The following is a 22,665-nucleotide window of genomic DNA, read 5'->3' on the forward strand; positions in this document are numbered from 1 at the left end:
TGATAGGAACAGTTCAGCAGTAGATAAGAACACTTCAAGGGTGTGTTCTAAATACACATAGAAAATTCAGGAACTGAAGTTCACCCAGTGTCCAGGCAAATAAAAACCCTTCCCTTTGCACTTGAAATAGAACAGTAGACACCAGGCAAACTATTATGGAGATGATAATACACTGCTGAGGCATTCCTGCTGACAGTCAAAGCCAGCCTGCTACCCTATGGCTGGTTGCAACTAACCTTACTTCAGTAGGTGGGACACACACAGGAGGGCCATTGATGGTGATCTTTAGTGGCACGGGGTTCATATGGAGAAGGCAGTTTTTCAAGTTCCTTACTTCCAGGTTGCTTAGGGCTTTAAATGTAAAAACCAGCATTTGTGTTTGGAAATGAACACAGAGGGTATGATCTCTGTGTTCTCCATCAACAGGCAGCTTTGTTGACACATTCTGTATCATGAATGACATTTCTGAACAGTTCTCAAAGGCAGCCCAACAGAGTGCATACAGTAATTTAACTAGGCTATGATCAAAACTTGGGTAATTTTTTATTTTATTTTATTTTATTACATTTATATCTCACCCTCCCCTAATGGGCTCAGGGTGGCTAACAACAGTTAAAACAACATAGTGTTAAAACAGAGTTACAATAAAATCATTAAAACATTTCATATAGTTCATACAGTTCAAACATGAAATGCAGTTTTAGGTTCACTCCCTAGGATCCAAGATGGCAGATTTTAGTTCTTATTGAGCGCTACATATAGTGATGAGGGAGGGACAGTGGCTCAGTGGTAGAGCATCTGCTTGGTAAGCAGAAGGTCCCAGGTTCAATCCCCAGCATCTCCAACTAAAAGGGGCCAGGCAAATAGGTGTGAAAAACCTTAGCTTGAGACTCTGGAGAGCTGCTGCCAGTCTGAGTAGACAATACTGACTTTGATGGACCGAGGGTCTGATTCAGTATAAGGCAGCTTCATATGTTCATATATGTAGGTATTTTTCGCACCATAAGGTGCTCCGGACGATAGGACGCACCTTCCTCCTGGGGGGCGATCCACTGCCTCCGATCCCGGCGCTTCCTCCGTGCCTGCCTGCCTGGCTCCAGCTCTGACGCTTACAGCAAGCACCAGGATCACTCCCTCTGCCCTCCGATCCCGGCGCTTGCTGTAAGCATCAGAGCTGAAGCCAGGCAGGCAAGCATGGAGGAAGCACCCGCCCCCTTCACAAACCCAGTGCTTCGCGAGCGCCAGCTGTGGAGGGGGCAGCGTGCTTCCTCCGTGCCTTTCTGCCTGGCTTCAGCTCTGACGCTTACAGCAAGCGCAGGGATCGCTCCCTCTGCCCTCCGATCCCGGCACTTGCTGTAAGCATTAGAGCTGAAGCCAGGCAGAAAGGCACGGAGGAAGCACGCTGCCCTCTCCACAGCCGGCGCTTGCAAAGCGCTGGGTTTGCGGAGGGGGTGGGTGCTTCCTCCGTGCCTGCCTGCCTGGCTTCAGCTCTGATGCTTACAGCAAGCGCCGGGATCGGAGGGCAGAGGGAGCGATCCTGGCGCTTGCTGTAAGCGTCAAAGCTGAAGCCAGGCAGGCAGGCACGGAGGAAGCACGCTGCCCTCTCCACAGCTGGCGCTCGCAAAGTGCTGGGTTTGCGGAGGGGGCGGGTGTTTCCTCTGTGCCTGCCTGCCTGGCTTCAGCTCTGATGCTTACAGCAAGTGCCGGGATCGGAAGGCAAAGGGAGCGATCCTGGCGCTTGCTGTAAGCGTCAGAGCTGGAGCCAGGCAGGCAGGCACGGGGGAAGCGCTGGGATCAGAGGCGGAGGCAGTGGATCGCCCCCCCCCCCGGAAGGTAGGTACCGGTACCTTCGCTCTATAAGACGCACACACTTCCCCCCCCCCAATTTTTTTTTTGGGGGGGGAGTGCGTCTTATGGTGCGAAAAATACGGTATGTTATAGGATGTTATTTGGTACTCTGCATTTGTACTGGGAAAGGTTCAGGTGTCAGTGCTGTGGGATGGTGGAAAAGTGGTTGCCTCCCTGTTAGTTATTAAATGTTAGTTCTTGCAAGCCCTGCATAATTGTGTTAGGTCCCGCAGGGCCCTGATGTTTTTGGGGAGGATGTTTCACAGTCAGGGGCTGCCACCTTGAAAAGATCTTAACTTTTCAAAGGAAGACTATGGCTGTCATACCAACTTGAACCAATACCTGTATATCTAAGAGCAACATCATGTTATGAACTTGGTTCTTTAGGGAGAATGCAACCCTACCCAGAAAGGATGAACTCCTTACACTCTGATTAGCTGCATAATTGACCAGCATTACTTTAGTCTTGCCTGGATATTCAGCCCACTATCTCCAGCCACCTGTTCAAAATGTTGATTAGCTCAGCTACAATGTTAGCAAGGCAAAAGAGATTGGCCCTTGATCTTTATACTAATGTTGCCTTGCTCCAAATTCCTGGATAATGTCGCTCAGAAATTTCATGTAGGGGTTAGATAGTATGGGTGATATTGGGACTCTGTAGTGCAGTTGCCGTGGAGCCAAGAAGCTATCTTCCAGTACCACCTCCTGGAACTGATCAGCCAGGTAGGAATGAAACCCCTGATATAGAATGCTCCCAATAATCGTTTCAAACAGCTAATATAGAATACTGTACCAAAAACTGCCAAGAGATCCAAGAACAATGAACAGGATTGCATTGTACCTGTCTGTCTCCTAATGAAAGGCAGGACAGTTTCATTTCCAAAACCATGTTGGAAGTGACATTGAAATGCATTCAGACAATCCAAGAATGCCCAAGGATGTTAATTAAATTAATCTGTATCCAGGGAAAGCTTCTTCAAGAAGAGAATACTACTGTGTCATATGTTGTTGGTAAAGTTCTACTTTAGAATGAATGGGGTGTATACTTCAGGTGCACAGCTGAATGTTCCTCTCTTTGCACTTTGAAAAACTGTCTTATCAGAAAGAAGATGTATGTACTACCCCTGTTCCTGAGCTGCAACATGTAATTATTTTCAGTATACTGCATGCATTGAACCCTGAGTGGAATCTATTCACAGTATGGTTCTATACTCCCTTACCTTCTTTCTTGTGCCTTCAAAATTTACTCCAGAGAATCTGGGGACATTGAGGAACCATGCAAGGTGTGCAGCTTGGGGGACTACAGCTTGAGGGGAATCCACAGAAATCACCCCTTATCTTTTAAGCAACCTTTCCCACTTTGCAAAAGCCAAGTGCCATTGATCAAAGTGGAAGGCAAAGACAACCACTGGTTGTTAAGTAGCCATTGCCTGCCATCCTCTGATACACTGCACCTGTAGATGCTGCATCTTGATTAGCATTGGGGGCTGCAGCATTGTGGTATATATATATATATATAGATATAGATATATAGATATATATAGATATATAGATATAGATATATATAGATATAGATATATATATAAATAACAATTGTAGCCTTATGCACTTATCAGAAGTTCTTACCATAAATGACAAAGGGCAGTTTTCAGAATCCATAAAAAGATAGAGTTTCCAGCTATTCCTAGAAATACCCCTTGTCACTCATAGTAAAAACTTCCACTAAGTACACAAGGCTGCATTTAAAAAAAAAAAAATCTCCCACTGCCACTTCGAGCAGTGGCAGGGAGTGGGGAATTTTTTGCTCCCAGCAGATCTTTGTCTACCTCCATTGCTCAGGTCACTGATAAATGCTGCTTCTTTCCCTCCAGTTTTGTAAAGTGGGGCAGGGGCTAGCCAAAATGGTCTTCTGTTAATTCCTTCTCCTGCTTGCATGGCATCTGCTCACATGACATCTCAGCGCGATTCCTTGATTGTTGCAATCCTCAGAAACAGCTTCATAGGAGATGGTGGACAGAACCATACTATGGAATTTCTCTATGCATTGGATGTGACCCATAGTGTAAATCAATTTTTATTCTGGAGTCAGTGGCACTGATATTATTGATTAAATTCAGGAAGGCAAGATATATTTTAACAAAATAATTTGTGGGTCATATTGAAAGACCCATAAATAGAAGGAAAAGAGTTGCAAGCTCTGCTCTGCTAATGATCACAATCTTGCTCAGTACTATAATTGGTAGGATTATAGCAGTTCTTAGATTTATGCTTGTGCGAGGAACTGTACATTTATTTCACAATGACTTGCACAAAGTCATTTGGATTCAGTTTCACTGTTTTGTGTACTACTTTAGTTCTATGTGTAAGACAGTCATTCAGAGAGCAGAAGTCACTTCCACATGTGGAAGAGCACATTTGGCTTCAGTTTATAAAGCTAATGAGGTTCATATGAATAGATTCAAGCTTCCTTTCCCCCATTTTATGTTAGTTTTCAAAATTAGCGAATGCTTGTTTGTTTCATTTGTAACATCCAATCCTTTTACTTGTGATGTGGTACGGCTGCTGCAGAGCTTTACTATGTAACTATTCTGATAATGTAGACTGGCACCAAGAATTTCTGCTTCTCCATCACGAGCTCGCATCTCTCAGTTTTGAAATGTTTCAGGCTTAAAGTCCAGAGTGTATATGGTGGAGGAATAGATTAGAAATCTCTATTGATGGATTTTTGTTGTGCTACTCCTCAAGAAGTTTAGAGTTCTATAAGTAATTTATTGGTTGGATCAAAATGACATCAGAGGACTTCCCCACCACCACCACCTTAATGATCCTGCCTCTGCTATCAAATATAGTTGCTTCTGTTTCCCAGATCTTGGCACCATAAAGGTATCTGCAGTGTTCATTGATCTTTTGGAGCAGAAGGGTTGTCTTTTTTTTCTGATGAAGACAGATAGATTTTCTTTATGATGACAGGTGCTGCTGTGGTATTGCTTGCTGGAAAACACCTTTGGTGCAATAATAGTGTTAGAGAGCCATAACCTTTTTTTTCTAGATATCACCAGTGATCAAAAGTAAGTTTTTCTTCCATGATGTCACATATGCTGGTTTAATTCAGAAGCAATTTAACTTGTTACCATGAGATTTCAGTTAGAAGATACCTCTTCATTTTGCTTAAACATTGACATACATTTGGGCTTTTTCCACACACACAAAAATCATCAGAAGAATTCCAAAAGAAACAAAAGAAGTACTGATAAAATTACTGAAATTTCTCTGGTGGGTTCTAGACAGATTTATCCAGAAAGAAGAGCCATTGATGCTGGGGATGTTGTGTATTCCCAAGTAGGCATGCTTAGAATGAAGCTTAACGTGGAATTTGTCCTGCTGAAGTCAGTGGGAAATGAATGAACTGTGTGAACGGGAATTCTTTCACTTGCTTCCATAGAGCAAATCTAGTTTAAATGCATGTTAAGTAGAACTCAGTATGAACTACTTTGAACAGCAAGGATGCCAGTTTAAATGATTTGCAGATTCAGATGCTAGTGCAGAGTAACTATAGGGCAATGCCAACAGTGGCACAGGATTGCCATATATTTGTGTCAGGTGGAAATAAGTTCTGTGCTTTGCAGTGAGTACTTATGCTATCTATCCACAAGAGACTGGAACACATTTTCCTTAAAATTTCAGTATTGGATATTACTAGCAGGTAGTTCTGAATGCAAAATCACAGGTGGTAATAGAACTAGGAAATAAGATGAGATGAAGCATAAAAAGGGCTGGAGGATCAGTTTCTTTACTTAGCCTGAGAAATGGGTGGAGGAGATCAGGCATGTAGTCTAAAGTGGTCAGCACTATTCCCTGTGTTTTCAGGATTTAGAAGGTGCTGAAAGAGAACAGGAATGAATAATTTTCCTGGCTTTGATGTGAAAAAACATTCTTATAATGGTGTGGAATTTTTTTAAAACAGTGAAAGGACTGAAACTAGTCATGATGCTGTGGGTGGCCAGGAAGGTACAGGCACACTAGACACTTTTCAGTTTGGCCCACAGCCACCTAAAATAGTATAAGTACAAGCAAGAAAACTTTTCTTCCTCTGCCTCTGACACCTTTCTTAAAAGAACTGCTAGCTTAGGTGCTATATCTGGCTTAAAGGAATACCTTGGATCTATGCAATGACCCACACACATACAAAGGGGTTTGCAGACAAAGCAGTGAGGCATTGTTACAAGTTTGGAAGGGCCATTGAAAATCTAGATAAGAATGAAATATGGAACAAAGTTTGTTTGTTTGTTTGTTTATTACTTTCAACTTTTATCCCACCCTCTCCGCAAGCAGACTCAGGCGGCTATTATTAAATGGAATAATACATTGTATTAAATGGAATAATACAAAAATCCAGGCTGCAGAATTAAAAAAAAAAAACTTCAGCAAAACTCTGGCTTTGCAAAAACAAAAACAAAATCCCAAACCGATCACCAGACAATGGGAAAAGAAGTGAGCTTTTTAAAAAAGTGGGGGGACTGTTGAAGCAATGGAAACATTTAGCAGTCATAGCAGTTTAAACTGGGGAAATTGGATATTTTATAGCACCTCTGCTATCACTGCTTTCTCTTTCCCACTGCCACATGTTGTGGCATTGCTTACTGGAGTTCCTAGGTAATGCTGCTTAGTTTCTGAGATCAGGCTAACCTGGGCCACTTAGGTCAGGCTGCCTTGTTTGGGGCTGCTCCAGGCAACGTCTGAGTAGCAGGCATGGAGGAGGGAGATTTTAAGTTTTTAGGATACTTGTAGAGAGAACAATTGTTATTGCTTTATAGTGATGTCAATGAAAATGCAATTAAGAATTATGTCCCAAGCTTTCCCTGGTTACTTTCCCTTCTTCCCAATCTCCCATGCTCTTTAACTTGTTCATAAATGATTTAGAGTTGAGAGTGAGCAGTGAAGTGGCCAAGTTTGCGGATGACACAAAATTGTTCAGGGTGGTGAGAACCAGAGAGGATTGTGAGGAACTCCAAAGGGATCTGTTGAGGCTGGGTGAGTGGGTGTCAGCGTGGCAGATGCAGTTCAATGTGGCCAAGTGCAAAGTAATGCACATTGGGGCCAAGAATCCCAGCTACAAATACAAGTTGATGGGGTGTGAACTGGCAGAGACTGACCATGAGAAAGATCTTGGGGTCGTGGTAGATAATTCACTGAAAATGTCAAGACAGTGTGCGTTTGCAATAAAAAAGGCCAACGCCATGCTGGGAATTATTAGGAAGGGAATTGAAAACAAGTCAGCCAGTATCATAATGCCCCTGTATAAATCGATGGTGCGGTCTCATTTGGAGTACTGTGTGCAGTTCTGGTTGCCGCACCTCAAAAAGGATATTATAGCATTGGAGAAAGTCCAGAAAAGGGCAACTAGAATGATTAAAGGGCTGGAACACTTTCCCTATGAAGAAAGGTTGAAACGCTTAGGGCTCTTTAGCTTGGAGAAACGTCGACTGCGGGGTGACATGATAGAGGTTTACAAGATAATGCATGGGATGGAGAAAGTAGAGAAAGAAATACTTTTCTCCCTTTCTCACAATACAAGAACTCGTGGGCATTCGATGAAATTGCTGAGCAGAAAGGTTAAAAAGGATAAAAGGAAGTACTTCTTCACCCAAAGGGTGATTAACATGTGTAATTCACTGCCACAGGAGGTGGTGGCGGCCACAAGCATAGCCACCTTCAAGAGGAGGTTAGCTAAAAATATGGAGCAGAGGTCCATCAGTGGCTATTAGCCACAGTGTGTGTGTGTGTGTGTGTGTATATATTTGGCCGCTGTGTGACACAGAATGTTGGACTGGATGGGCCATTGGCCTGATCTAACATGGCTTCTCTTATGTTCTTATGTTCCTTTACTGAAAAAAAATCAGCCTACTGATACGGCCTGGACTAAGGGAAACCAGGTAGCATGTGGCTGTAGTGGCTGTAATGATGCTTGAACTAGCAATCAAGCAATTTAAAGGCATCTGTATACCAACATGCTATTGTGGGGTGCTGCTACATAAATAGTCCCTATTTTCTACCCAGTACACATTTGCTTCCCTGCTTAATGAGATCAATTGCCAGGCTCTGTTAACTATTAAGATTGGAGAGCTGTATTTGTGTTGCTTAAGCTTTTATATATTTTATAAACGTTTGAGTTTCTAAAGATTCTGATATATATATATATTTGGCATAGCTCAAATGGCATGTTCTACAAAGCCAGGTTATTTTTGGTATTACAAGAATCTAACTTCTCAGAGCAGTGCCTTTTACAAAGGGATTTGAACTGATATGAGTAGGGCAGGTGCTATTTTCTCATCACTGCTGCTTACTTCCTCCTTATTCAGTGCCTACCACTATTCAGACTACAGTCAGCGGTGTTACAAGCTGAGAAAGGTCAGGTCAAGTATGGGGAGGAGAGTTCAATGAGGAGTCATAGTACAGACCACTATTCACAGAGTGTTCTTAAACTTTTATGCAGCAGCTTCCAGCAGTGATAGTACAATGTACTTAGAATGTCTGGACAAGAGAAGAAAAGTAGTAGAACCATGCCCTCCTAGTTCATGCAGCAGGCATGGCTGAAAGGTCAACTTCTGTACAAGCCCTGTGTGCATAAGAAAGTTAATATGAGTGAAGTGTTGGACAACTTTTATAATGAGAAATCTGCTGGTAGGTGAACTGTACTTGGCAAGCATCCTGGAGAATTGACTCCAGGCTACCATCAACTCCGTTTATCATTTTAATTGTTTCCACTGACCGTGGGGAGGCAGTGCTTTTTTTGTATTTTTTTTAAAAAGTAGTGTCAATACTCACTTATAAGGTTGTGTTGATTTCCACTAATTGCCCCTCCCTCTGCAGATCCCCACTAGGCTGGTTTTTTTTTGGGGGGGGGGCAGTCTGCTCTCCCTTTCTATGGCTGGGGGGGGCAGGACTTGGGAGAACCTCCCAAAAGTGCTAATATTCAGTCAGTGCTCCCCAGAAAGCCACGGGTGGTGGTAAAATTGTTCTGGATATCACATTTAAAGAAACTGCCAAACTTTTAAATGCCTTCCTTCCATTTGGAAAAAAATGAAGGATAGAAGCACCTTCTTTTGGGGCTCATAGAATTGGCCTCCCTGGTCCAGTCTTTTTGAAATTTGGCAGTGTTTTGAGGAGAGACACCAGGTGCTATGCTGAAAATTTGGTGCCTCTACCTAAAAAAACAGCCCCCCCCAAGCCCCTTGTACCCATTGATCAATTCTCCATTACACGTTATGGGAACTGGTCTTCATAAGGAATAATGGAGTGCCCTGCAGACATTTTCCTCCCGCTGTCTGATGACCCTGAAGCAGGGGGAGGGCCTCCAAATCAGGGGATCCCCAGCCCCACACTGGCAACCCTAGCCTAGAACCACTTTTTTTACAGAACTTTTAAAGATTCAGAGAAGCTGTTTTTGTTATCTCTCAGACACTGATCCTAAAGTTTCACTTTTTGCTTTAATGGCCAAGAAAATATGGACTTGAGCTGTATTTAGAGACAGTAATGTTTTTATTTGATCAGTACATTTTGGTTAGATCATTTTAAAGCCTGAAATTTGTAATTATAGTTATATAACTATGTAACTATAACTACAACTGAGATATATATATCTCAGATTGCTTTATCTCAGACAATAAACTTTACCTGATATCACCAGTGGCATCCTAAACAAAGTTACATCCTTCTAAGCCCACTGAATTTAGTGGACATAGAAGGGTGTAACTGCATAGGATAGCTTTGGAGAAATATGTCACATGTTTGATGTTGAAGACTGGACACATAAGTTTGTGGTCAAGTTTAGGCTTCCCAAACCTCCCGCTCTGGCGGGAGACCCCTGGGTTCGCAGCCTCATCTCCCGCTCTTCAAAAATTGGGAAGCAGGGGGTGGGGGGTGGAGGGGGGGGAGAACATACCTGTAGGCTTCATGTTATTATAGAGCTCCTAAGCCGTTTGTAAAATGTATGCCCCTTTAAGGCTGGGCAGGAAGCAGGAAGGGCTTGGGAGAACAGCCCCTCCCTTTCTTTTGCTTTCGTTTTCACAGCAAGAGTTCTCCGGAAGAAGATCTGGTAAGTATTTGTGTGTGAGAGAGAGGGAGGGAGCAGGGGATTCCCTGGTTTGGAGGCCCTCCCCCCTTTAGAAAGCGTGGGGGGGAGGGAAATGTCTACTGGGCACTCTATTATTCCCTATGGAGAACGATTCCCATAGGGAATAATAGGGAATTCATCCGTGGGTATTGGGGGCTCTGGGGGGGTCTATTTTTTGAGGTAGAGGCACCAAATTTTTAGTATAGCATCTAGTGCCTCTCCCCAAAATACTCCCCAAGTTTCAAAACGATTGGACCAGAGGGTCCAATTCTATGAGCCCCAAAAGATGGTGCCCCTATCCTTCATTATTTCCTATGGAAGAAAGGCATTTTAAAAGGTGTGCTGTCCCTTTAAATGTGATGGCCAGAACTCCCTTGGAGTTCAATTATGCTTGTCACATCCTTGTTCTTGGCTCCACCCCCAAAGTCTCCTGGCTCCGCCCCCAAAGTCCCCAGATTTTTCTCTAATTGGACTTGGCAACCCTAGTCAAGTTACTAAAAGGCCTCTCCATGAAAAAATAAAAAGTCTAATTGAAAAGAAGCAGAAACATATATATCTAATAGTTGATTTCTGTCCTTTCATGTCCCTCAAATAATTCAGCCGTACAATTGAATATGGAAGACTCTGAGATAATGGGACACTTCTCATGCGAGTTTTCTTTTCCCTGTTCGTTTCTTTTTAAAATTGATTGATGGCAAAATAGAGCAAAGGCAAGCAGCCTTGGCTGGATCACCATCTGAAGTTAATGGTTGTCAGGATTATGCATTTTGCTGTTTTGCAACATAAGTATTGCCATGTGGCTCTTAACTGTTGTTGCTATTGCTGGTGCCATATGGATATTGATTGCTGTTGCTGTTCTGCTGTAACTTTGACAGTTTGTCGACCGCCAACATGTTAGGAGGCCCCCGTAAATAGAGATACCAAAATTGATGAATTTAAGTGAAATCTGGCTAGTGGAAATCAAGGTGTGATGTTGCATTTGGCACTATCATGTTTATGTGAGTTGAACTGCAACCACATAGAAAGGGAAAAAAAGCCTTTTGAGAGGATCCAGACATCCTTGAGTTAGATTATAAATTGAAGCCTTCAACGTTGTCCAGGTGGTTGAAAGATAATGGTATTAAATATTTCCTTCTAAACACATTAGTACTAATGAAGTTTACTTCTAAGTATTTTTTATATCATCAATATGTTCACTTTTTTATGCCCTACATATATTTCACATTAAGAAACTATATAGGATTTAACATTCTGGCCTAATGTAATCCATTTTTTTTAAATTCAAAATTTATTGGATTTCTTAGTTTCCACAAGCTTTTCTCCAAGTATTACATATACAGGTAAGTTGCGTAGCCAAGAAAAGAACAAAAAAGAAAAAAAACCCAAAACATAATAGTAAAACATATACTGCATATCGAAAGTAGATTATGTGATCCGTTTTGAGAAATTATATATTTGTTATTAATTAGTTGAAATTTCATTTGTTTATATTGTTACAGCTGGGATCTGAAAAAAAACTGCTCATGAAACTTCTATACACTCATGGGCAGGGCATTTTTTGTAGCAGGAACTCCTTTGCATATTAGGCCACACACCCCTGATGTAGCCAGGCCTCCTGGAGCTTACAGTAGGCCCTGTAAGCTCTTGGAGGACTGGCTACATCAGGGGTGTGTGGCCTAATATGCAAAGGAGTTCCTGCTACAAAAAAAGCCCTGCTCATGAGGCTTCTGATCTTCTGCTTTATTCTCAAGTCTTTCAGAAACCCAGGGCTCTACCTGGCCCCACATGCTTTATAACATCTACATGAAACTTTGGGGTGAGGTCATCTGGAGATTTGTTCTGAGTTGTGACCAATATGGTAGGGTTGCCAAGTCCAATTCAAGAAATATCTGGGGACTTTGGGGGTGGAGCCAGGAGACATTAGGGGTGGAGCCAAGATCAAGGCTGTGACAAGCATAATTGAACTCCAAAGGGAGTTCTGGCCATCACATTTAAAGGGATGGCACACCTTTTCAATTCCTTCCTTCCATAGGAAAGGATAGGGGCACCTTCTTTTGAGGCTCATAGAATTGGATCTCCTGGTCCAATTGTTTCGAAACTTGGGGGGTATTTTGGGGAGAGGCACTAGATGCTATACTGAAAATTTGGTGCCTCTACCCCAAAAACCAGCCCCCCCAGAGCCCCGGATACCCACAGATCAATTCTCCATGATTTTCTATGGGAATAAATCTCCATAGAGAATAATAGAGTTCCCAGCAGACATTTCCCTCCCCTCCCCCGCTTTCTGATGACCCTGAAGCGGGGGGAGGGTCTCCAGACCGGGGGATCCCCTGCCCCCACCTGGGGATTGGCAACCTTACAATATGGGGATGATACACAGCTCTATCTCAAGCTTCCACCAGATCTCAGAAAGGCTGTGGCAACTTGAAATGGTACCTGGAGGCAGCTTTAGGATGAATGAGAATTAATAAACTGAAGCTTAATCCCAACACAACAGAGGTACTACTGGTAGGCAGAATGACTGGCTTATGTATTGAACTGTCTCCAGTCCTAGATGGAGTTGCCTTCTCCTTAAAAGAACTAGTTCACAGCTTTAGGGTGCTGCTGAACCCCAATCTCCTGCTGGCTGAACAGAGGGTGAGAATGGCCAGGAGCACCATTCACTAGGTTCTGCTGGTGAGCCAGCTTCAACTTTTACTGGATATATATCTTGCATTGTGATACCTGCCCCAGCAACATTTGTATTGGATTACTGCAATGTGCTGTAGTACAATTGGTATAGAATGCTTCAGGCAAAATGTTGCCTGGAGTGTCATAGGACGATATCAGTTTAGTTTTGTTCATCCACATTGGCTCCCAGCTTGTTTCCTGGCCTAATTGGAAGTACTAATATTGATCTTTAAAGCCCTACATGGCTTGGGGCCAGCATACCTTAAGGACTGCCTACTCCTGTATGAGCCTACCTGAACATTACAATCATCATTGGCACCAAAATGTGGAATTGCCTCCCCAAGATTTGTGTGTCTTCTTCTCTCATTATTTTCCTTTAGCGGGTGAAGACTTTTTTTTTGGGGGGGGGGGGTGGATTTCTTTCAGCTTCCTTCCTGTTATGTATTTAATTGTTGTATGTATATATTGTTTTTAAAGTCAGTTTTTGATTTTTCATAACTCTGCTGCATTGAGGACCTAATTGAAAAAGCAGGATACAAAATAAAGGAAATAGATTACAATTTTGCTTTAATTTATAAGGTAAATTAGTAGGCAGTAGTGTTCTGTTGATTTAACCTGATATACTGTGATGAGCAAGAATGCAAGCTGGCAATTCATCAGGGGAACTTTTGCACAACAAACAGGTAGAACAAAGAGCTACAGATGATTGCCACCATCCCTAATCTGCCCTGTCCAGTGTATTGGAAGGTAGGCATCTCACCAAATCAGCAGCCAGTAATGATACAGTGTGCAATGAAGAAGAGTTCATATTCCAAGCTGCCCAAGCTGTGGAGTATTGGTCTACAAGTACATTGTTGTGCCAAAAGCTTTGATTGTTCAAGCCACAAAAAGCAAACAAGTAGGGATGGGCATGAAACCTAACCATGAACCAAATGGACCCAAACAGCCCCCACCCAAACTTAACTGGTCAGCTGGGAGAAAGAGGGTAGGGACCACCCTGGAAGAGACTTCCCTTCCATCTTTTGCCTGGTAGCAGCTTGCTATGGCTGGAAGAAAGGGGAGGATTACCTCCCAGGACCACCAAGCTAAATTGCTCTTCGGCATTGGCTCTTAGCCCCATTGCCTTGTCGCCTGGTGCCTTGAGGGAGGTGGGCCCGCCACAAAAAACCTCAGGATGTGATTTGTTTTCTCTTTGTTTATTTATATTGTATTTTTTGTATTTTGTAATCCTCTTTGGGTCCTCCTGAGACAAAAGTGGGGTGAAATGCTTAAATAAGTAAATTAAATAAACCAACTAAATAAGGATTATCAGAAAGGCTTTGTCTGGGGCAGGAGTTTGTTTTAAACTAGATCTGGTGTATGACATAACTGTCTAGGGAATGTGGGGATGTTTAGCATTATTCTCTTTGTAGTATCTGATGAGAGAGGGAAGATTTTGTCATCCCTATTGTTTCAGCCACAAAATTCCCATTTGTATTTTTCATGTCCCTTGTACATATCAAAGCTGTGATTCTTTATTTTTGTGCCATTGTCTGTTTTGTCACCCTGATTTTTTTCCTGTCAAATATATGTGTTTTTTTGTTGTCAGTAATGAGTGTTATATGTAAGATGTACATTATACATTTAAATGACATCCATCTATCTATCTATCTATCTATCTATCTATCTATCTATCTATCTATCTATCTATCTATCTATCTATCTATCTATCTATCTATCTATCTATCTCTCTCTCTCTCTCTCTCTCTCTCTCTCTCTCTCTATCTATCTATCTATCTATCTATCTATCTAAAATGAATCCCTGAGGGTGCTTGTATTCCCAGTGATCAAGGAGCAGAACCCAGAGACTGTTTAACATGCAAAGGAATACTGGAACAAATATACTTGAAAGGAGGAGGAGGGTAGTAATGTCCCAAAATGCCCAAAGTCATGACTTGGTTCAAACAGAGCTTTTCCAGAATTATTTGTTGCCTCATAGTGCCTGAAGGATTTCTATCTGAACTGCAAACATTTGCTAAATGACATAATAAGCTAATGATTGCTCAATTTTTGAATGCACAGCTTAGTACGGAGAGGGTAACAGCTGGTGATTGTCAAATTAGCTTTCCTTAAGATTTTTACTATCCATTTCCCTTGTTTAGTTAACATACTTAGCCATGATTGAACACCAGTGGTCTCCCCCGAAACCCATTTCCTGTAGATGTGCAAGTTAGGAAGGAAGAGATTCATTCTTCTTTATCGCAACAAAACCCATGGTCTTTTAATAGGGCTCTCATTTCCCCCCACCCCCCCGTCAGAATAAAGAGACGGGGAAGAAAGGCCATCTGCACACTGGAATTCTTAATGGCCCTAAACTAATTCCAGCCAAACATACCCTAATGACACCGCCCTACTCAAAACCCCTGCGCCAACAAATAGTACAAGGTAGGTGAAACACACCTCAACCATGGCCAATCGGTTGAGGTGAAAAAAATTCCTACCTGGTCCCATAAACTGGCAACTGGTGAAGCCTGTACTATCGTTGGGTGGGAGGATGGGCCGAGAACAAAAAGAACTGTGATGTTTGGGGCAGAGCTGGGGCTTATAAGGCCCCATAACCCTGTCCCCTCCAACTCCCCGGATGGGCAGGAAGGCCCGTTAGCCTCTCATCCTTCCAGGCAGCGGCACAGTCAGGAGGGGCTGTATTGCCCCCCCCCAGTCAGAATAAAGAGGCTCACACATTGTTGGGTAACAAATGGGCAACTTTATTTACCATTTTAAACTGGCATGGGGGCCTGCTAACAGCAGGACCAGGCCAAGGGAAAACCGTGACCCTTCCCTGTCCTGCAAGGGTAAACCAGGCCAGCCAAGGCCGGGGGCATCCGTGTCAGCCAAAGGTTGGCGCCCAGTGCAAGCTGGCAAAATCGCTCCATCTGCTGGCGAGACAGGGCATCTGCCACACCGTTACACACTCCAGGCACATGTTTGGCAAGAAACAAAACATTCAAGCACAAACAACGTAACGTGAAGGCCCTAACCAGATTCATCACCGGCTCCAATTTTGAGGAGAGAGTGTTAATTACGTGAACTACTGCTTGGTTGTCACATCAAAAAATACACAACATGGTCAATGAGCTCGGCCCCCCCACAGCTGAACCACTACCACTATAGGAAAAAATTCCAAAAAGGTCAAATTCTGACAGAGATCACTAGTTAACCATTCAGTGGGCCATTCCTTTGCACACCAATGGGTACGGAAGCACACCTCAAAACCAATGGATCCAGCTGCTTCAGATGTGATCTGGAGGTCGGCTTCAATCCTCAGGTCGTCTCTCCAAAAGGAGACACCATTGAAGGACCCCAAAAACTGTTCCTAAACCTCCAGATCATTGCGCATGTCTCTAGTCATCCGCAGTCAGTGATGAGGGAGATGCAGGGCACCCATGGTGTCACACAGTTGCCACAGAAAAGCCCTCCCCACAGCCACCACCTTGCACGCAAAGTTAAGGTGGCCCAAGAACTGCTGAAGCTCCAGAAGGGAAACCTTCCGTTTTGCCTTCAACACTGCTAACTTAACCCAAAGACCCTGAACCTTCTCAGCAGGCAGCCGTGAAGCTTGCTGCATAGTGTCCAATTCAATGCCTAAAAATGTCAGCACCGAGGCTGGGCTTTCCGTCTTTTCATGGGCTCCAGCAGCCGGGCACACTGGCCCAACCCCACTTGACCCATGAACGTAATGAAGTCATCAACGTAATGAACCGTGTCAGCCGAACCAGCCTGACACCTTAAGGCCCATTCTAATAAGGTACTAAAATGCTCAAAGGCAGCACATGACATAGAGCAACCCACGAGCACATGATATAGAGCAACCCATGGGTAAGGCCCTAGCCGTGTAAAATTTGCCCTCAAACGCGAAACCCAGTAGTTCAAAGTTTGCAGGGTGGACTGGAAGGAGACGAAAGGCAGACTTAATGTTGCATTTCGCCATTTCCGTGCCCACCTCGCAGCTTCGCACCACCTTGACTGCCTGGTCAAATGAGGTGTACTTAACAGAACAAAGATGGTCAGGAATAGCATCATTCACCGACCCCACCTCACTTGGGTATGACAGGTAGTGAATTGAACAGAATTCACCTGCTGCCTTCTTGGGCACTACTCCTAAGGGGGATATATGCAAATTTGGCACAGGGGGAGCGGCAAAGGGGCCGAGGACCCAATCTTCAGCGCACTTCTTTGCTACCTTCTCCTGAACTACCTGCTCCATACCCTGCACTGAGTGCAAATTATGCTCCATGACTGGGCCCCTGGGGCCCTGAAATGGAATATGGAACCCAAAGGCAAAGCCTTCGTATAAATACTTCCTATTCGCTGCATTTGGGTAATCAGCCAAAAGGCGCCTAAGTACTGTCATTTTGATGGGACTGGGCCCCTTTTCCAGACTGCTGGGAAGGTCCCCCAGGCGTGGGACGCTTGTTGCCTCCCTTTGGGTTTGATTTATTGCATACTGAGAAAGCATGCACCCCCCCCACACACAAATGACACTCATGCTTGTATTTGCAGGTTTTTCTGTTACAACCCCCCTGGGAAGTATACTCCCAACAAAGGAGCCGGGGTTGAACTGACTGTCCCGCTTGTAAGCGGGGCCCCGAGGGATTTGCTTGCTTACTCACTAGGTGTCCACTATCAGACATGTCCCTGCTATTGGGCTTAACCGGCAACATCAACTGCAGCCACAGCTGCTGGTTGATCTGGTCCCAGGGAATGGCCGGATTAAGGGTCACTCTCATACGGAACTCCTCATCATACTGCAACCAAGCAGCACCACGAAGTCCATATAGGCCTTGTAGATGATGTCACAGTACTGGAACAGCGAGGCCACCATGAAAGGCTGTGCGTGCGCTATCACGCCTGTGTACATCAGAAACCCCGGCAACCAGTTGGCCCAGGTCCTGTCCACGTTTCTCCGCTTCAATTTATGTTTATCTTTATAATCTAGTTCCTCCTTATCCTTCTTTTCGAGCTCCCTATAAAGAAGGCTAAAAACATCTACATTTTCCCCCTTCAGTATCTTTCCCCTGGTTGCTGCCATCAAATGGTCTCCCAGAGGCATGGCCGTGTCCCCAAACGGGCGACATTGAAAGGAAATGACACCATAGGGGGTTGGGGCCATGCCCCATGTCCTCCAGGGGTGGGGGGGCCATCCTGGCTGCCATGATACACAGGGGTGCTGGCCCCAAGGTGGTCTGCTGGTGCTGAGTGCCCAGGGAGGACGACTGAGTTCCTAAAGCTGGGGAAATTGGGCCGGACCCCATGAAAGGAACTGACCCTGCACTGGATTTGCAGCCAGCTGTGAAGTGCAGGGATGACTGATAACCTTGCCCCCCATGCTTGAACCCTGCATGACCGCAGGGGCAGCCAGCTGTGGCATGCATGAGAGCCCCACTGCCCCCAAGGCCAATCACCACTGATCTGGGCACTGGACTTAACCTCCAGATCCTCCACAGTGACTGCAACTGCCACAGGCGCAGGAACCCCTGCTCACCCCGGACGGCTCGCAGTGCCCTGGGCGTCGCCCTCGTCCTCAGACTCTGGTTCATCCTCCTCCACCGGAACATGGCTAGGGCCCACACCGCCACCTTCTAGGGTGGCACTCCCCTGTAGAGCAGAAAGATGTGTGAGGACCTCCTGCTCAAAAGCCTGCGTGGACGTTCTAGCAGCCTTCCACCCCTTTGCCTGCCCCAAAGCCCCAGGCTCCAGGCCCCATTGTCGCTCCAATGCCCCCAACTGGTCCATAATGGCCTGTTTTGTTCTGGCGTCCTCCTCCTTACCCAGGACGGGAGTCTCCGAATGCCTCTTGGCCAGATTCCTAAGGGGCTACTTCCTTTTGGGCTTCCCCGTCCTTTTCTTAGGGCCCATTGCACTGGGAGTCCCTGAAAATATAGCTACCACCCCCTTGCAAATAAACCTGCAATAAGGTCCCTGTAGGGCTACGAAGCTCCCCAAGCGGCCCATCTCAGGAAAACCTTTGGCTGTGCAGACCCCAACCCCCCCACATCCTGAATTGAAGGAAGAGGGTCACTCAATCTGCTGCAATGCAGGCTGCGTCCGCCGCCTCCTTGTTGTTCCGGGGCCATATGGCTCCCGGCCGCTGCATCCTCATCCCCGCTGCTCCTGACCGCCAGAAAGAGCACACCGCAACCTTTGCCACCCGCTGCAAAGCTGTGGCTCAGCTGGCCTCACTCTCGGCCGCCCCACGCATGAACTAAGTGTGCGTCTTGCCGGGGCCAAGAACAAAAAGAACTGCAACATTCCAGGCGGGGCTGGGGCTTATAATACCCCATAACCCCGCTCCCACCAACTCCCTGGATGGGTGGGAAGGCCCGTTAGCCTCCCATCCTTCCATAGGGCAACCCCTGCCCTATGCCGCCTTGTGACGGCGTGATTGGGAGGGGCTGTATTCACTTAGCTATATCACTTCTGTACTTGAAAGGCAGTAACCCTGACACTGCTCCTCTTTATTACACTTCATTCAGCAATGGTAGTCTTGCCCTAATTGGGTTATCTTCCCAACTATACAATCTGTGATTATTATTAGAGATTTCTTTCTCAGAAGCTCAAGGGACACAATATGTCCTCATTTCATTTAGTTCTTAAGGTAGCTGTCTGAGGTAGATAGGTACTGCACTACTGATTACAGAGAGAGTATTTATTTATTTATTTATGATTTGTATCCCGCCCTTCCCACAAATGGCTCAGGGTGGCTCCCAACAATTAGTAAAACATAAAATTAAACAATATTTAAATATATAGACAGTTAAACATTTAAAACAGTTAAAACCTTAAAAACCAGTAAACATTCCAAATATATATATATATATATATATATATATATATATATATATATATATATATATATATATATATATATATATATATATATATATATATATATATATATATATATATATATAAAACAGGAGTCTGGCAAGCTACATTGAGTTCTCATCTCAGCTAGGTGTAAGCTAGCCGGAAGAGGGTCGTCTTACAGGCCCTGCGGAACTGAACAAGGTCCCGCAGGGCCCTCACCTCTTCCGGCAGCTGATTCCACCATGTAGGGGCCATAACAGAGAAAGCCCTTTCTCTGGTGGATTTCAAGCGAGATTTTGGGTTCCCGACCTCAGTACTCTCTGGGGAACATGTAGGGAGAGGCGGTTGTAAAGACGGGTTGTAAAGACGGGTTGTAAGACGGGTTGTAAAAGACGGGAGTAAAAGTTGAAGTGTCAAGAGTGATGTCATTTGAATGAAGATAGTTTCAGAGTGACATAGGATTCTTATATCAATACAGATGCTAAATTTCTGCCACCAAAGCATTTCCCTTCTGTGCCAGTCAAGCTGATTACAACATGCACTGCTCCTCTGCATCCTCCTCTGCTCCTCTGCATCCTGAGTTCCTCCTCTGCATCCTGAGTTCCTTCTTTGTAAGACCCCTCCCACCTTCTGACTGGGATATAAAGACTCAGCCATCTCCATTCCAATTTGTGTCTGATGAAGGGAGCTTTGACTCTTGAAAACGTATACCCCAAAGTCTTGTTGGTCTCTATGATACCACTGGACTTGAATCCATTTAAGAGCTATGATGTATCATAACGGTGCTGTGAGATTGCTTTTCATTCTTAACTCATTCATTCTGCCTTTCACAGTTGCTTCAGGAACTTCACTAATGTAATTCTCAGTATCTGACTGTGATTAACTGCATTTCTTCTGACAGCATCTACAGTGAGATTAATGGCTGAGAATAGGATCTAGACTGTTGCCAGCAGGGGGTGGGAGGGAGCTTTCCAGGAATAGGGGACATGATGTTGCTGAGCACAATGTGATGAGCCATGCAGAAGTGATGTCATTACACTGGAGATGTCATGCTGTGACACTCCGCTATTTTGGGCATAACTCTATGGTTACTATAGAGTTTTGCCCGAAATACCAGAGCGTTGGTGTGTGATGTCCCTGACATGATGATGTCACTTCCACGTGATGTCTTCATGTTGGGACGTCATGCTAGATCATGGCTGTTGAGGGCAAGGTTTCCCCCAGTCAGCCAGCTGGCTGCCAATGGGCAGGAGCTTGCAAAATTGAGGGAATCACCCACTCCCACTTGGGGGCTGGCAACCCTAACTGAGAAAGAATTTGAAACTTAGTGTTCTGTATATAAACCCAGTTCATCCCCTGTTCCCAACACATTCTTAGGCTAATATATATAATATATGTGTCCTGAGAGGCCTAAGTGCTGATGTGTTTTATTCATGGCAATGACATGGGAGTGTTTTGGCACCATCTGTTGCTTTACTGCAGCACTATTGCAACATCAGGGCATTGAGTAAACAATTTCTGTGAATGGCAGTTTGCTAGCATTCCCTAAAAATAATACAAACCCTACTTGGTTTTTCCATAGGTGGTTGCCTTAAACATGCTGGCAGTAACCAGACAATTGCATTTGCTGCAGCCATGGTGTCGGTAGATGCGGAAGCCCCTCAGGGACCATCAACAGCCAGTGTCCAGCCATGTCATGTGCTCACCTTGTCACCGATCAAAATACCAGTGTTGACATCACCTTTCCCAGGTAAGGGCCTGCCTTTTTAGAATTTTGTAGTTTGTGAACCAGAACAAACTGCCACTTGATGGAGTTTATAATGTGGATTTCCAAATTTACAGTGATGGAAGCTGAGGTCAGTGAAGAATGCTTTAAGGCAGCTTCATCTTTGAGTTCAGGAGTTGAAAATGACAAGAGTAGATCCTGACCAAGTATGAAATGTTTCTGTCTTCTGCACATAATAAAAAATGTCTTGTGCCTTTTTCATTTCTGCCCACTTTGGGGACTTGTGTTAAAGCCCTTTTTGCAATATCCATTTCTTTTCTTCAGTTGCTTGAACTTCATGGCCTTCAATGATGACTTGACAAAGGTTGAATTGATATATTGGCATCATGGTGCTAAACAGAATTCAGTGTTGTGTGAGGTCTTCCAGGAAGTGTTGACACATGTTTGAATTCCCAAAGTGTGGAGATCAGATTGGCTGTGCAAACACAACGTTATCTTGTTATGAAAGCCACTGTAAACCACAGTGCAGAAAGGAGTGCCAAGAAGTTGTGAAAAATAATGGATTTTATGAGCAGGAGAGGTGTAGAATAATATAAGGAACTAATTCAGTGAAATATTCTTCACCTCAACATCACAAAATTAGGAAAATACTTGAAGAATCAATGAATAATTCAGTCCATTTCACAAAGAATGAAATATCCTGTATCTAGAGGGAAAATGTATAACTTAAATTGACACATGGAATTCTCACACTTTCAAAGGCTTCCTCACTGGGTTCACTGAAGGGACAGAGATCAGAATGTGGTGGCAAGATTGGTTGATTGTTAGTGCCAGGAACATATAACATCTTTCTGGTTCTCAATTGAGGCTTTGTTGCAGGTGCTGTTCTTTTTCTGAGGTTGAGTTTAGTGATGGACAGATATATATTTTATTGTTTCTCTCTATACAGTCAAAAGGGCCATTCTTGCCTACTTTCTTTTGAAAATCTCTAATTTTTGTTCATTTCTTTTATGTCATTTGTATACCATTTAATGCAATGTATAAACCATTTATATAGAAACAGGCTATATTTCTATCAGTCTTCATTAATATTGCCAAGAATATTAACCTTGGCAAGAAATCTTAAAAGAAACTTGAACTTTAAATATGAGTTGTCATGAAATTTGGTAACAAGACTGGCTCAGTTATATTCAAAAATAAACTGAGCACTGTCACTTGAGATTCCAAGAGATCAAAGAACTTGATCAAGGGCTGTTTGTTGTAGGAAAGCTTTTGATTTCTACGATGAAGTCTAGTGGGTTTTGTTTGGTTTTCCTTGTTGCTAACATAATGCTGCTGATTCAATTTTTTTATTATTTGCTTGAAGGTTTAAAATGTCATTTAAATTTTTAGTATTGTTTTCCACTTTGAGAATTCATATGGTTATAAAATCTCAAATAAACCTTTTGTCCATGCATAAAAT

The 22,665-nt window shown here is 43.9% G+C and overlaps 1 protein-coding gene across 2 annotated transcripts in view; it reads left to right on the forward strand.

Moving 5' to 3' along the window:
• The window catches only part of TCERG1L (transcription elongation regulator 1 like), a 232,917-nt gene that overhangs the window by 18,556 nt on the left and 191,696 nt on the right, over nucleotides 1–22,665 (forward strand). For both annotated transcript variants that reach the window (XM_060241404.1, XM_060241406.1), the window contains exon 4: nucleotides 21,060–21,227. In XM_060241404.1, coding sequence (XP_060097387.1) covers nucleotides 21,060–21,227 — 168 coding nt within the window. The remainder of the gene's footprint in view (nucleotides 1–21,059; nucleotides 21,228–22,665) is intronic.

The sequence above is a fragment of the Heteronotia binoei genome, chromosome 6 (assembly GCF_032191835.1).
Source record: "Heteronotia binoei isolate CCM8104 ecotype False Entrance Well chromosome 6, APGP_CSIRO_Hbin_v1, whole genome shotgun sequence".
NCBI classification, from domain to species: Eukaryota; Metazoa; Chordata; class Lepidosauria; order Squamata; family Gekkonidae; genus Heteronotia; species Heteronotia binoei.